We start from the raw sequence: 16,477 nt of genomic DNA on the forward strand, positions 1-16,477 counted from the left end.
TTTCCGTAATAGGTGCATCTAGGAATACACTGTCCTCTGTTGTTAATTTTGGAATATTCAATTTTCTTACAAATTCATCTATTATAGAAGAATCCTCAACAAATTCTGATTAATATAAAGAATTATAAAAATCTTGAAAGGCTTTATTTATCTCTTTATGGTCGATTGTCAGAGTGCCATCTTGTTTACGAATCCTAGTAATTTGTCGTTTAACCGAAGCAGTTTTCAATTGATTAGCCAATAATTTGCCAGACTTATCTCCATGTACATAAAACTGGGTTCTAGATTTAATTAACTGATTTTCAATCGAAGAGGATAATAAACTATGCTCCATTTGAAGTTCAACTCTTTCTTTATAAAGTTCTTTGCTGAGGGTCACTGAATAAATCTTATCAATTGCTTTGATTTTATCAACCAATGTTAATATTTTAGAATTAGTTCGTTTCCTAACTCCAGCGGAGTATGAAATAATCTGTCCATGAATAAATGCTTTAAAAGTGTCCCATAAAATTCCACTAGAGATCTCTGCTGTAGACAGAATCTCCTGCCTGTACCCCTGACTATGGAGTCCCCTATTACTACCGCTCTCCTCTTCTTCCTCCCTCCCTTCTGCACTGCAGAAGGATGTTGGAAAACAATGATGTGATGTGGGACCATGAAATGATGGACGAATGTAATTTGCATCCATCTTCATTGGGGAAGACACGAGCATATGGTGGAAGTTCCAGATGTCAGGGGCCATGAAGTGTGTGAAGTTACCATAACTAGAGAGAAGGATCTTGGAAAACTGAAAGTTACTACAAATAGAGGAAAGTTTGTTGAGAAACCGAAAGCTCTGAAGCTAGGTAAGTCACCTGGACCAGGGAGTGTACACCCCAGAGTTCTGAAAGAGGTGGCCAAAGAGATGGTGGAGACATTAGTAATGATCTTTCAAGAATGGTTTCAAAAGACCAGAAAATTGCAAATGTCACTCCACTCTTCAAGAAGGGAGAGAGGCAAACGAAAGGAAACTATAGGCCAGTTAGTATGACCTCAGTGGTTGGGAAGATGTTGGAGTCGATTATGAAAGATGAGGTCTCAGGGTACTTGGAGGCATATGATAAAATAGGCTGTAGACAGCATAGTTTCTTCAAGAGAAAATTTTGCCTGTAAAATCTGTTGGAATTCTTTGAAGAAATAACAAGCAGGGTAGACAAATGAGAATTGGTTGATGTTGTGTACGTGGATTTTCAGAAGGCCTTTGACAAGGTGCCAAACATGAGGCTGCTTAACAGCTATGAGCCCATGGTATTACCATTGATAAAGCAAAGAGTAGGAATAAAGGGAGTCTTTTCTGGTTGGCTGCTGGTGACTGATAGTGTTCCACAGGGGTGTGTGTTAGCTTGGCTGGTGGTGCAGTGACATCAGCACCGGACCCTGGAATGGAGGTTCCTGGGTTCGAATCCAGTTGGGCTGTTCCCGAGTACGCTTTCCTTTTGTGCTGGGTTGAGTGTTGAACCTCGTAAAATAAAGAAAAATAATACAAGTGTCTGTGTGAGGAGTGGCACGTCACACAATCTTTCATTCTGTGCCTTGTAAGGCATGAAAATGCCCAACGCTGGCCTCTCAGGCCTGAGTCAATGTTGATCTATATTGGGACCAATTCTTTTGACGTTAAATGCAAGTGATTTGGATGATGGAATTGATGAGCTTGTTGCAAAGTTTGCAGACAATATGAAGATAAGTAGAGGGGCAGGTAATTCTGAGTAATTAGACTGCAGAGGACTTATTCAGATTAGGAGAACAGGCAAAAAAATGACAGATGGAATACAGTGTCAGGAAGTATATGGTTATGCACTTGGCTAAAAGAAATGAAAGGATTGACTAATTTCTAAATGGAGAGAAAATACAAAAAAACTGAGGTTCAAAGGGTTTTGGGAGGCACATGATATAATACACCAAAGTCAGCATGGTTTCCTTAAAGGGAAAACTTACCTGACAAATCTATTGGAATTCTTTGATGAAATAAGGAGAGTCAGTGAAGGTGGTTTACTTGGATTTTCCAAAGGCTTTTGACAAGGTGTTGCACATCAGGCTGTTAAACAAGATAAGAGCCCATGGTATTACAGCAAAGATACTAGCATGGATAGAAGATTGGCTGACTGGCAGAGAGTGGGAATAAAGGGGACTTTTTCTGGTTGACTGCTGGTGACTAGTGATGTTCTGCAGGAGTCTGTGTTGGGACCGATTCTTTTCACATTATTTGAAAGATGGAATTGATGGCTTTGTGGTCAAGTTTGTGGATGATACGAAGATAAGTGGAGGGGCAGCTAGTGTTGAGGAGGCAGGGAGGCTGCAGAAGGACTTAGACAGATTAGAAGAATAGGCAAAGAAGTGGCAGAAGCAATACAGTGTAGGGAAGTGCATTGCAATGCACTTTGAAGGAACAAAGGTGTAATGTATTTTCTAAATGGCAAGAAAATTCGGAAATTAGTGGTGTAAAAGATCTTGCTTGTTCTTGTGGAAGTTTGCCTAATTAACTTGAAGGTTGAGTCAATGGTAAGGAAAGCAAATGCAATGTTAGCATTAATTTCAAGAGGACTAGATTATAAAAACAAGGATGTAACACTAAGGTTTTATAAGGCATTGGTCAGACTGCAGGTGGGGTATTATGAGCAATGTTTTCTCAGAAAGTATGTGCCGTCATTTGGAGAGGGTTCAGAGGAGGTTCATAAGAAGTATCCTTGAAAATAAGGTGTTAATGTATGAAGAGCGTTTGTTGGCTCTGGGCCTGTACTTGATGGTGTATAGAACAATGGAGGGGGATGGATCTCATTGAAACCTATTGAATATGGAAAAGCCTGGATAGAGTGGGCATGGAGAGAATGTTATCTTTTGTGGGAGAGTCTAGGACCAGGGGGCACAATCTCAGAAAAGAAGGACATCCCTTTAGAATGGAGATGAGGGGGAGATTTATTTAGACTGAGGGTGGTGAATCTCTAGAATTCATTGCCACAGACTTGGTTCTAAATTTAAAGCAGAGTTGATAGGTTCTAAATTAATAAGGGCTTCAAAGCTTACAGGGAGAAGACAGGAGTTGAGAAGAAGGAGAATCAATCAGACATGATGGAATGGCCATGCATATTTGATGAGCCAAATGACCTGATCCTGCTCAGATATCTTGTGGTTTTATGGGTGGAGGAGCAGAACTGTGGCAGGGTTCCAGGGTGTGATGGACAGTACTGAGGGAGAAGTGCAAAATGGGGGTCAGTACTGAAGGAGGGTTGCAGATTGCGAGGGGTGGTGTTGAGGGAGGAGTGTGGAGTGGGAGGGGCTGTGCAGACTTCATTGCTAATAGCATGCTTCCACTTCAGGAACTTGAACCGGAAATGAACAAGTCCTTCAAGGACAAGATTGTTATCCGGAAATCCGATGTGAGAGAATATGAAGCTGAACTGAAGAGGGAACTTGCAGAATGGATTAAAATTGGACGGACAAAGGAGGTAAGTGTGTCCCAGTGGCAATATATATTAAAATACCTAGTTTTCACTGCAACAGGTTGGGTTTTGCTCTATCTTACATCTTTTTCACCCATCACCACAGCACATTCTTTTCTCTGTCATCCGGCGAGTTTCTCTTTCAAAGCATCCCTTCATCAACCATTCCAATGCTAATCGTTTCCAGAATTCACTGATCTCAAGTTTGGGAAGGTTGAATAGGTTAGGACTTTATTCCCTGGAGCGAAGAAAAATGAGGGAAGAATCGATAGAGGTATGCAAAAAGTTGAGGGGTATAGATAGGGTAAATGCAAGCTGGCTTTTTCCAATGAGGTTGGTTGGGTCAGCCTAGAACTAGAGTTCAGGGTGAAAGGTGAACTGTTTAAGGAGAACATGAGGGGAATCTTTTTTCACTCAGAAGGTGGTGAAAGTGTGGAATGAGATACCAACGGAAGTGGTGGATATAGGCATGATTTTATCATGTCAGAGAAATTTGGATAAGTACATGGTTAGGAGGGGCATGGGGGGTATGGTCCAAGTGCAGGTCAATGGGACTTGCAGGTTAATAGTTTGGCACAGACTAGATGGGCTGAAGGGCCTATTTTTATGCTGCAATGTTCTATGACTCTAGTCTTCAACACAAAAGTGCATTTATTCATATGTGCAGAGCAAGGATGATATCGGAGGAGTATGATTAAACATTTTTACTGAGTCACGTTAGTAATGGTATATGCTAGTCAACAGTGTGGGAGCGATGAGCAAAGCTAGCCAAGATAAAACACGTGCACACTTGAAAACCCGAGCACAAAAGAGAGAGCCCTCCGCGTGCAGGAGACCCAGCCCATCTGCTGTGCAGTCAATCGGCCACATACACACTGGCCACATTCTTGCAATCGATCTGATGCGGTACACACCTCATGGCCTTTTGTTCTAGGCTCGCCTTCAAACAGACACACTTTGCACATGTCAGTCCCATGGAACTGTTCTTGTGATGTTAGAGAACTCTTGTCACCTTTGTACATTGAGGAAAGAGAATCCCAATTTGTTTGACTTTCCAATCAGTAAAATCTTGTCACTGATCTTAACAACAACAGCAGGTTCTATAACAAGAGAATGGGCAAACATAATTGTTTTCTGTGCAGTGGTAGAGTCTGAGGGGAGATATGACAGATGTTGATTAGATTATGAGAGACATGGATAGAGTTGGGTGGCAGGTGGACATACGTCTCTACCAAAGGAGGTGTAAAGCACTCCTTCCCTCCACTAGCCTGCAGGTCACTTTTGGGCAAGGTGTAGGACCTGCTTAGCCCCCAATCAGGGTCACATGAAGCCATGGGAGCAGCCGGTGGATGGTCGTATGAACAGCTGGTGCATATCACAGGTCCTGGTTATGCGACCACTGACACTAGGCAAACTATCTCTGAAGGGTATTGACAGTTGCTGGGGTCACCCATCTTGTAAAGACACGGCCCAGAAGAAGGCAATGGTAAACCACTTCTGTAGAGAAGATTGCCAAGGACAATCACGGTGATGGAAGGACCAGGATCACCCACATCATATGACATGGCCCATAATGAATGAACGAAAAATAGAGTACAAGACAATATCTTTTTCCCAGGGTTGAAGTGTCCAATACCTGAGGGTATGCATTTAAGGTAATTTTAAAGGAGATGTGAAGGGCAAGTTTCATGCACAGAGAGTGGTGGGTACCTGGAATGCAGTTCCTGTGGTAGTGGTACAGGCAGATACATTAGGGACTTTTAAGAGACTTTACGATAGGCACATGAGTGGGAGGTAAATGGAAGGATGTGGATATTCTGTAGGCAGAAGGGATTAGTTTAGGCAGTCATTTGATTGTTAATTTAATTGGCTTGGCACAACATTGTGGACCAAAGGCCAGTTCCAGTACTCTACTGTTGGATATTCTGTGTAGCAACCACTGGAACCAGAATCAGAATCAAAATCAAGTTTATTATCACTGATATACGTTATGAAGTTTGTTGTTTTTTGGCAGCAGTACAGCGCAAGACATAAAAATTACTATAAGTTACAAAATAAATATTTAAATCAAAAGATAAATAGAAGGTCACGTTTATGGATTCATGGACCATTCAGAAATCTGATGGTGGAGAGGAGGAAGCCTTCAGGCTCCTGTACCTCCTCAGCAATGGTAGTAATGCAAAGGGGGCATTTCCCAGATGGTGAGGGTCCTTAATGAATGATGCCAGTTTCTTGAGGTACCACCTCTTGAAAATGTCTTTGATATTGGGGAGGGTTGTAGCTGTGACTGAGCTGGCTGAGTTGACAGCCCTCTGCAGCCTCTTTCGATTCTCTGCGTTGGAGCCTCCATACCAGGCGTGTGATGCAACCAGTCAGAATGCTCTCCGCCATGGAGTGTCTGTAGAACAGTGTAGATCAGTTTTACGCTTCTGGTACCCAAAGCATGGTCGGTATCCCAGACTTGCCTGATTGAGTGTAGCTCCAACAACCAAGGATCTCAACCCAATCTATCAACCATAATCCTGTAAGGAGTTTGTACATTCTCCCTGTGACTGCAAGGGTTTCCTCCTGGTGCTCAGATTTCCTCCCACCATCCAAAGATGTATCAGTTTGTAGGTTAACAGGTTATTGTAAGTTGTCCTGTGATTAAATTGGGGGACCGCTGGGCTGCGTGGTTCACAGGGCTGGAAGGGCCGATTCCATGCTGTATCTCAATAAATAAATTAAATAAACCTGCCCTGCACCAGCAGAACACAGATTAAAGATTAGTTTTATTTGTCACATCTACATCAAAACATCGAAAAATACAGTGAAATGTGGCCCTTGCATCGGGAATGTGGTAGGGCAGCCCACAAGCATCTCCAGGTTTCTGGTGCCAACATAGCATGCCCACAATTCACTAGCCCTAACCTGTACATCTTTGGACTGTGGGAGGAAATCAGAACTTGCAGAGGAAACCCATGTGGTCATGGAGAGAATGTACAAACTTCTTGCGACTAGCGGTGAGAATCAAACCTGATTGGTGATCACTGCTACTGTAATATGTTGGAGCTAACTGCTACGCTACCGTGTGCCACAGTGGCTATAGTATGTGTAATTTACAAAATACACTGCAGTTAGTCACCTCCGACAGCATCTTCCAAATTCATGGCCTCTACCATCAAGAGGGATTAGGACAGTGGGTGAACACTACCACCTGCAGGTTTCCCTTCGTCCTGATGAAAAGACTGAAAGATATTGTTAGTCCTTCAAGTTTTTGGGTTTGAGACAGGAACTCCCTCCTCAACAACACTGTGGGAGGACCTTCAACAGAGGGACCAATGCGGAGTAGGAAGGCGGCTCATGTTCTCAAGGGCAACTGGAGCTGCTCAGTAGATATCAACACCCATATTTCGAGAATAAATATTTAATAACAGGGCACTCGACAAGGTTTCAGAATTCTCCAGTGGGGACATGAACTGACACTAGGGGGCAGTACTGAAGATGTGCCAAATTACTGGAGGGTTAGACATCACAGAGGCCACTGTAATTTGCAGGAGAACCGGGACTCTGCCTACCCTTTCAGCTGCCTCGGGAAAGCAGCCAGCATAGTCAAGGACTCTTCCTACCTTGGTCATTCTCACATTCCCCTCTTCCATCAGACAGAAAGTACAAATGTTCAAGAACATGTGCCAACAGGCTCAAGGACAATTTCTATCCCATTGGTGTAATACGTTTAAAGAAACATTTCATACAGTAAAGATGAACTCTTGATCTGCCAGCCTACCTTGTTGTATACCTTGCACTTCCTGTACAACTGAATCTCTACACTCAGTGGCCACTTTGTTAGGTACACCTGTACACCTGTTTATTAATGCAAATATCTAATCAGCCAATCACGTGGCAGCAACTCAAAGCATAAAAGCATGCAGGCATGGTCAAGACCAAGTTATTCAGACTAAACATCAGAATGGGGGAAGAAATGTGATCTAAGTGACTTTGACTGTGAAATGATTGCTGGTGCCAGATGGGGTGGTTTGAGTACCTCAGAAACTGCTGATCTCCTGGGATTTTCACACGCAACAGTCTCTAGAGTTTACAGGGAATGGTGCAAGACACAAAAAAAAATCAAGAGAATGGCAAAACTCCTTGTTAACGAGAAAGGTTAGAGAAGAATGGTCAGACGAGTTCAAACTGACAGGAAGGTGACAGTAGATCAGATAGCCATGTGTTCCAATAATGTTGTGTAGAAAAGTATCTCTGAATGCACAACAAATTGAAAGTTGAAGTGGATTAGGCAGCAGAAGACCACAAACATGCAGTCAGTGTCCATTTGATTAGATACAGGAGGTACCTACTCTAATAAAGTGGCCACTGAGTATAGGTCTCTGGCAAATCCCCAACCAAAAAAAAACAAATAAATGGATAAACACAGAAGTATTTGCTTTGTTGGTCCTGCTCTAATATATTGCCACATGCTTGACTGGACTTTCTGTCCCCTAAGAGCCTCTTTAACCGAGAAACCCTATGCAGTTTGTGAGAGAAGGAAATGATACTAGGAGTAAAGGCAAAGTTGTTATTTATGCATGTCAGGAGACCAGAGAGAGTGGTAAACAAATCACTATCATTTCATAGTGTCAGGTACGGGAGATACTTAATGGCCACCAAGTGTATGTTATACATTCTAGTTTCTTCTTACTAGCTCAATGTGCTTTTTAACAAAATCATTTCACACTGTATAATAAACCAATAAACTGGGAAGGATAAACACAAAAGATCCTGTTGATGCTGAATATGGTCTGAGGAACTCAGCAGGTCAGGCAGCATCTATGGAGAGGAATAAACAGTTGATGTTTCGGGCCGAGGCCCTACATCAGGAGACTTTGTAAAGATTATTTTCACCAGTAATATATTTGTACCTTCTTTAGCCACGGGTGAGATGCTGAAAGACCGGCAGTAGCTAATTTTGTGACTTTATTTAAGGGTGTCTGGAAGGACAAGCCAGATAAACACAGGCTTGTGAGCCTGACATCTGAGATGAGAAAGATACTGTAGAAGATTCTGAGACACAGGATCTACCAGCATTTGGATAGGCAATGACAGGTTAGAAAGAGACACCATGGTATTGTGTGTGAGAAAATGTGTCTCACAAATTTGGGTTTTTCGAGAAAGAGAGAGATTAGTTTTATTTGTCATACAGATCAAAACTTTAGTCAGGCCACATTTGGAATATTGTGAGTAGTTTTGGGCCCCTTATCTGAAAAAGAATGTGTTGCGTTGGAGAGGGCCCAAGGGATAATTATCTCGATAATTATCTGGGGAATGAAAGGGTTAACATAGGAGTGTTTGATAAAACTGGGCCTGTCCTCACAGGATTTTAGAAGAATAATGAAGGGAATCTCATTGAAACCTATTAAATATTGAAGGGACAAGATAGAGTGGATATGGAGAGGATGGTTTCTACAGTGAGGGAGTCTAAGACCAGAGAGCACAGCCTCAGGATAGAAAGGTGTTCCTTTGGAACAGAGATGAGGAGGAATTTCATTAGCCAGAGGGTGGTGAATCTATGGAATTCATTGGCACAGATGGCTGTGGAGGCCAAGTCATTGGGTATGTTTAAGTGAAGGTTGATAGGTTCTTGGTTAGTCAGGTTTTCAAAGGTCACAGGGAGAGGGCAGGAGAATGGGGTTGAGAAGGATTTTAAATCAGCCATGAAGGAATGACAGAGTAGATTCAGTGTACCAAGTGGCTTAATTCAGTTCTTATGTCTTCAGGTCTTATGGTCACTATTGTAAATTGGTGTGATTTCAGTTACTTTTTCCTTCCTGTCAGTTTCAACCAATCTGACCATTCTCCTTGACCCACCTCGTTAACAAAGTGTTTTCACTCAAAGCATTGCTGCTCACTGGATGCTTTTCTTCTTTGTTTGTTTTTTGCATCATCCCCTTTAAACTCTCAAAACTGTTGTATGTTAAAATCCCAGGCGCTCAGCAGTTTCTCAGATACTCAAACCACCACATTTGGCACCAACAATCATTCCCCAGTCAAAGACACTTAGATCACATTTCATCCCCATTCTGATGTTTGGTTTGAGTAACATCTGACTGTCTTGACCATGTTTGCATGCTTTTATGCATTGAGTTGCTGCCACAGGTTTGGCTGATATTTGCATTAACAGGCTGTTTCAGGTGAACCTAATAAGGTAGCCACTAAGTGTAGAATTGCCAAAATTGTAGATTTCCATGGAGTTTCAAGATTAAATAATACTCTCCCACTGTGAGCCTCAAGGAGAGAAGTATCCGAAAGATCATTCCTCATGTCCTAACATTTTCTTGCTTGTTTATCTGGATAAGGGATAAGGCCAATTGATCATGGAAATTTAGGAAGTTGGAGAGCAGGTAAAGCATTGTATTTGGAATTGGTGTTTATTTATGATTGAAACAGGTATCGAGAATGAACTACCAGCATAATTGGTGGATGCAGATTTGTTTTCAACATTTAAGAGACGTTTTGATAGGAGGTGTAATTTAGGGCTATGGTCTAGGTGCAAGTCAATGGGACTAGGCAGATTAATAGTTTGGCATGGACTAGATGGGCCAAAGGGCCTGTTTCTGTGCTGTACATGTATATTCTTTATGACTTTATACAATGAAAAGCTTTTGTTTGCATGCCATTGGGTAAATCATGCCATACATCGACATTCTACCAGACATAAAGGAAAACAGAATGCCCAAAACGAAGTAGAAGGTACAGGGAAAGTGCAGGTAAGTAAATAAAGGCCAAGGAGGTAGATTAGTAGATCGATTCATCTTTAGTGAATGAGATCCATTCAAGAGACCGATAATGGGATGGTAGCAGCTGTCCTTGAGTCTGGTGGTATGTGTTTTCATGCTTTTGTGTCATTTGTCCAATAGGAGAGGGGAGAGAGAAAGTGTCCAGGGAGGGCAGCCAACCAATCAGAACCATGAGTTGGACCAATATACACAAAAACACTCAGCAGAAACAGTACTCAGTTGTGCACTGATGACGTCACCTCAACTGGTGACAAACCTAACCTCCCGGCTCAGTGAACAACCCTACAAACAACAGTGGCTTTTAGAAAGACACTTGAATTGCCAGGAAATGAAAGAATATGGGTTATTAACAGGCAGAGGAGATTTACATTAATTTAATTCAGCATCATGTTTGGCACAGACATTGTGCACCAAACAAACAGTTCCTGTGCTGGGCTTTTTCCTCTGATGTTGGGTGAGCCTACAACCAGAGGTTATGGGTTAAGGGTGAAAGGTGAAAAGTTTAAGGGGAACATGAGGTGAAACTTCTTCACCCAGACGGTCAAGAGGGTGTAGAATGAGCTGCCAGCACAAGCGGTGCATGCGAGCTCTATTTCAACATTTAAGAAAAGTTTGGATAGGTACATGGATGGCAGGGATATGGAGGACTATGGTTCCGGTGCAGGTCAATGAAAATAGACAGTTTAAATGGTTTGACATGGACTAGATGGGCTGACGGACCTGTTTCTGTGCTGTGTTTTTCTGTGAGTCTGCTGTTCTGTGATCTGTGTTTTATATTATTGCAGAGTTGGATTATGATGTAGAATTGTTTCACTTCTAGTATTTTCCTTGCAGTTTAACTTCCCTATGCTTGCTTATAATTTTTATATAATCACCTATATACGTGTAACTGTTCAGTAAATTTTCAAGTAAACTGTGGTATAGCTGAATCTGCATTTTTCTAGAGGTTTCTCAGTTTTTCTGGAGCAGGTGTCAGGCTATTTAGAAAACATAGAAAATAGGTGCAGGAGTAGGCCATTCGGCCCTTTGAGTCTGCACCGCCATTCAGTATGATCATGGCTGATTTAATAGCTTAATTGCTATCACTGGAAAGTTGTTCATCTCTAGCCCGAGTATGAGGCAACCACAGTTTCTTTTTCTTTGTCCTCCTTACTTAGTTTGTTCTTTGTTCTCGTAATGCAGCCGAAACCACTAAGTCTATGTCCCATTCTTGACTTCCAAACAAGCTCTAGATCTCTGTCAACAGATCCAACAGCTGTAATATCAGTTTTGAATTTTCGCAGCTCAAGGATGTGCTGTTGATGTTGGATCCAAAAGTCAAAGGGATTTTCGCGATACAACACTGTGATAACTTCCCACGTTTGGTCGAAGCGCTTCAAAAACAGAATGGTTTGCCAGCTATATTCTTTGCGTGAGTAGTTCTCGACATTGTTTACAATACAGCCTTATACCACAAAAAACAGTCCATTCAGCCCATCAGGTCAATGCTGACCATCAACTACATTATTCACACAAATCCCATTTTATTCTAACCATTTTAAAATTTTTAATCTATGTGAGTAATTAAACTACTAACCTGTATGTAATTGGGATGTGGGAAGAAACCAGACAAAAGTAGAAACTCCTTACAGACAGCAGCAGGAATTGAACCTGGGCCACTGGCACTACAATAACATAAAACTAGCACGACTTGAAAGCTGTTACAGTGGATACCAACAATATTTTGAGGAATCTTTAAGTAATTCGGCAGTGCTTATTCAGATGAAATATCAAAAGCAAGCAAACGTCAAAGCAGCACAACTAGCCAGCTCAAAGGAAAGAATAAGATGTCTCCATTGTACCTGAAAGACAAGGAGATTTTAATGCTGGGTCAGAAATGCATATCTGTTTTTCTTACCCACAGTAACAGAAAGGCATGGATAGAGCAGATGTGGAGAGGATATTCCCTATAGTGGGAGAGTTCAGGACCAGAGGGCACAGACTCAGAATAAGACCACAAGACCATGACATATCAGAGCAGAATTATGCCATTTGGGCCCATTAAATCTGCTCCACCATTCTGTCATAGTTGATCTATTATCCCTCTCAGCCCCGTTCTCCTGCCTTCTCCCTGTACCCTTTGATGCTCTTGCTAATCAAGAATCTATCAACCTCTGTCTTAAATATTCCCAGTGACTTGGCCTCTATAGCCATCTGTGGCAATAAATTCCACAGATTCGCCACCTTCTGGCTAAAGAAATTCCTCCTCATCTCCGTTCTAAATGGACGTCCCTCTATTTTGAGGCTGTGTTCTCTGGACTTAGACTCCCCCACCACAGGAAACATCCTCTCTACATCCACTCTATCAAGGCATTTTAACATTCAATAGGTTTGAATGAGGTCTATCCTCATTCTTCTGAATTCCAGTGATTACAATAGTGGGGTGTCCATTTAGCACAGAGATGGGCAGAGCTTTCTTTAGCCAGAGGGTAATGAATCTGTGGAATATATTGCCACAGATGGCTATAGAAACCAAGTCATTGGGTATACTTAAAGCAGAGAAGAGGCTGTACTTGATTTGGTATTGGGAAATGAACCTGGTCAAGTGTCAGATCTCTCAGTGGGAGAGCATTTTGGAGATAGTGGTCACAATTCTATCTCCTTTACCACAGCTTTTGAGAGGGATAGGAACAGACAACTTAGGAAAGTGTTTAATTGGAGTAAGGGGAAATATGAGGCTATCAGGCAGGAACTTGGAAGCATAGATGTTCTCAGAGAAATGTACGGAAGAAATATGGCAAATATTCAGGGGATATTTGCATGGATTTCTGCATAGGTACGTTCCAATGAGACAGGGAAAGGATGATAGGGTACAGGAACCATGTGTACAAAGGCTGTTGTAAATCTAGAAAAGTAGAAAAGAAGAGCTTACGAAAGGTTCAAAAAACTAGGTAATGATAGAGATCTAAAAGATTACAAGGCTAGCAGGAAGGAGCTTAAGGATGAAATTAGGAGAATCAGAAGGGACGGACAGGATTCAGGAAAACCCCAAGGCATTCTACAAGTATGTGAAGAGCAAGAGGATAAGATGTGAGAGAATAGGACCAATCAAGTGTGACAGTGGAAAAGTGTGTATGGAACTAGAGGAGATAGCGGAGGTAATTAATGAATACTTTGCTTCAGTATTCACTATGGAAAAGGATCTTGGTGATTGTAGTGATGACTTGCAGCAGACTGAAAAGCTTGAGCATGTAGATATTAAGGAAGAGCATGTGCTGGAGCTTTTGGAAAGCATCAAGTTGGATAGATCACTGGGACCAGACGGAATGTGCCCCAGGCTACCATGGGAGCCAAGGGAGGAGATTGCTGAGTCTCTGGCGATGATCTTTGCATCATCAATGGGGATGGGAGAGGTTCTGGAGAATTAGAGGGTTGCAGATGTTGTTCCCTTTTTCAAGAAAGTGAGTAGAGATAGCCCAGGAAATTATAGGCCAGTGAGTCTTACTTCAGTGGGTGGTAAGATGATGGAGAAGATCCTGAGAGACAGGATTTATGAACATTCAGAGAGGCATAATATGATTAGGAATAGTCAGCATGGCTTTGTCAAAAGCAGGTTGTGCCTTATCAGCCTGATTGAATTTTTTGAGGATGTGACTGTCATGGTCCAGTCCATTGACTCCTCATTTCTGTTAATTTCCTTTTCCCCGTGTTTTACCTGGCTCCTTGATTAAGGCACCTGATTCTCATCTGAATTGGCAGCATAAAGACTCAGGCTTACATCTACTTGGGGCTGGACCAATACCTGAGCCAGTGTGGCAAAGCACATTCCGGGCCATTAAGAATAGGGACCATCTTCCGAGCCAAGATATGAATTGTATGTCGTCGATGGGTTTTGTTGTCTTGTATCCAGTTAAGGATTGCTGGCTGTTTGCCGCTCCTCTGAGCCGCGATATGAATCGTCTGTCTTTGGTGTTGTCGTCTCTGTGTCCAAGTCAAAGTCCAAGCTCCGTGTCCGTGTCCAAGTTTCGAGTCCCAGGTCAGTGTCCAAGTTCCAAGTCCAGGCTCCGAGTCCAAGTCAAGTCCAAATACAGGCTCCGATTCCAAGGCAACATTCAAGCCCGCTTAAGAATCCTAACCTGCTCTCCATGCCTGTGTCCTGCACTTGGGTCCACTCCAGTCATACATTGAAACAGTGACTAAGCACATTGATGAAGGTAGAGCAGTAGATGTAGTGTATATGGATTTCAGCAAGGCATTTGATAAGGTACCCATAGAAGGCTTATTGAGAAAGTAAGGAGGCATGGGATCCAAGGGGACATTGCTTTGTGGATCCAGAACTGGCTTGCCCACAGAAGGCAAAGAGTGGTTGTAAACAGGTCATATTCTGCATTGAGGTCGGTTACCAGTGGAGTGCCTCAGGGATCTGTTCTGGGACCCCTACTCTTCACGATTTTTATAAATGAACTGGATGGGGAAGTGAAGGGATGGGTTAGTAAGTTTGCTGATGACACAAAGGTTGGAGGTGTTGTGGATAGTGTGGAGGGCTGTCAGAGGTTACAGCGAGATATTGATAGGTTGCAAAACTAGGCTGAGAAGTGGCAGATGGAGTTCAACCCAGATAAGTGTGAGATGGTTCATTTTGGCAGGTCAAATATGATGGCAGAATATAGTATTAATGGTAAGACTCTTGGCAGAGTGGAAGATCATAGGGATCTTAGGGTCCAAGTGCATAGAACACTCAAAGCTGCTGCACAGGTTGACTGTGTGGTTAAAAAGGCATACAGTGCACTGGCCTTCATCAATCATGGGATTGAGTTTAGAAGCTGAGAGGTAATGTTGCAGCTATATAGGACCCTGGTCAGACCCCACTTGGAGTACTGTGCTCAGTTCTGGTCGCCTCACTACAGGAAGGATGTGGAAACCATAGAAAGGGTGCAGAGGAGATTTACAAGGATGTTGCCTGGATTGAGGAGCATGCCTTATGAGAATAGGTTGAGTGTATTCAGCCTTTTCTCCTTGGAGCGACAGAGGATGAGAGGTGACCTGATAGAGGTGTATCAGATGATGGGAGGCATTGATCGTGTGGATAGTTAAAGGCTTTTTCCCAGGGCTGAAATGGCTAGCACAAGAGGGCACAGTTTTGAGGTGCTTGGAAATAGGTACAGAGGAGATGTCAGGGTTAAGTTTTTTACGCAGAGAGTGGTGAGTGCATGGAATGGGCTGCCAGTGACACTGTTGGAGGTGGATTCGATATGGTCTTTTAAGTGACTCCTGGATAGGTACATTGTGCTTAGAAAAATAGAGGGCTATGGGAACCCTAGGTAAGTTCTAAGAGAAGGACATGTTCGGCACAGCTTTGTGGGCCTAAGGGCCTGTATTGTGCTGTAGGTTTTCTATGTTTCAGAGATGATAGGTTCTGATTAGTCAGGGCATCAGGGAGAAGGCAGGAGAATGGTGTTGGGAGGAATATTAGAATATCATTGCTCTGCCATGATAGAATGGCAGAGCAAACTTGATGGGCTGAATGAGCTAATTCTAATTCCACTTCTCTGCCTTGTGTCTTACGGTGGCACACTAACACATTGCATCGCTGGCTTCAGCCACTAACCAGCTTGCACTGTTGTTTCAGATTCAACATAGGACTAGTTGAGTCCTTCGCTAATAAAATGCTACGTCACCTGCTTGTGAAGGCACAAGGCAAAAAGGATCAAGATTCTGTCAGAGCTCAACTGAAAATAAAAAGCAGGGTGACCAAGCTATTGAAGTATCTGGAAAAAGAGGAAACTATGTAAGTATTATCACAAACAGGAGAAAATCTACAGATGCTGGAAATCCAAAGCAACACAGACAAAATGGTGGAGGAACTGATTGTGGCAGCAGAGCTATGTAAGCAGCTTTTTAACATCTGCCATTCCAAGGACTGAAAGTCTTAGATGACAAAGGGCTCTGCCTGCCATACAGAACGGTTCACACCATTGTCTGGAGGGTGATGACATTTTGGTGGAAAAATGCTCGTCTACAAAATGTAACAAAGTTTCTGTTCAAGATTATCCAGAGTGAGAGGTGGTCCAGAGGTGTGCCCACCTCTGCCTCCATCATGTCAATCACTTTTAGCTCCCTGGCTCTGATTGCCTTTTTTTTCCGCCATGGCTGGGCAGTCCCTATACATTTCCATCCCCCATCAGGAAGGCCTTAAAGGTCTGAGGGCGTGTACATTAATTTCTCCAACTTCCAGTAACCTTCCCCTTC

The 16,477-nt window shown here is 42.7% G+C and overlaps 1 protein-coding gene across 2 annotated transcripts in view; it reads left to right on the forward strand.

Annotated features, from left to right (window-relative positions):
• LOC140728861 (probable ATP-dependent RNA helicase DDX60) overlaps positions 1 to 16,477 on the forward strand; it is a 176,981-nt gene that overhangs the window by 101,085 nt on the left and 59,419 nt on the right. For both annotated transcript variants that reach the window (XM_073047895.1, XM_073047896.1), the window contains exons 23-25: positions 3,354 to 3,482; positions 11,533 to 11,660; positions 15,858 to 16,016. In XM_073047895.1, the coding sequence (XP_072903996.1) occupies positions 3,354 to 3,482; positions 11,533 to 11,660; positions 15,858 to 16,016 (416 nt within the window). The remainder of the gene's footprint in view (positions 1 to 3,353; positions 3,483 to 11,532; positions 11,661 to 15,857; positions 16,017 to 16,477) is intronic.

The sequence above is a fragment of the Hemitrygon akajei genome, chromosome 6 (genome assembly GCF_048418815.1).
Source record: "Hemitrygon akajei chromosome 6, sHemAka1.3, whole genome shotgun sequence".
NCBI lineage: Eukaryota > Metazoa > Chordata > Chondrichthyes > Myliobatiformes > Dasyatidae > Hemitrygon > Hemitrygon akajei.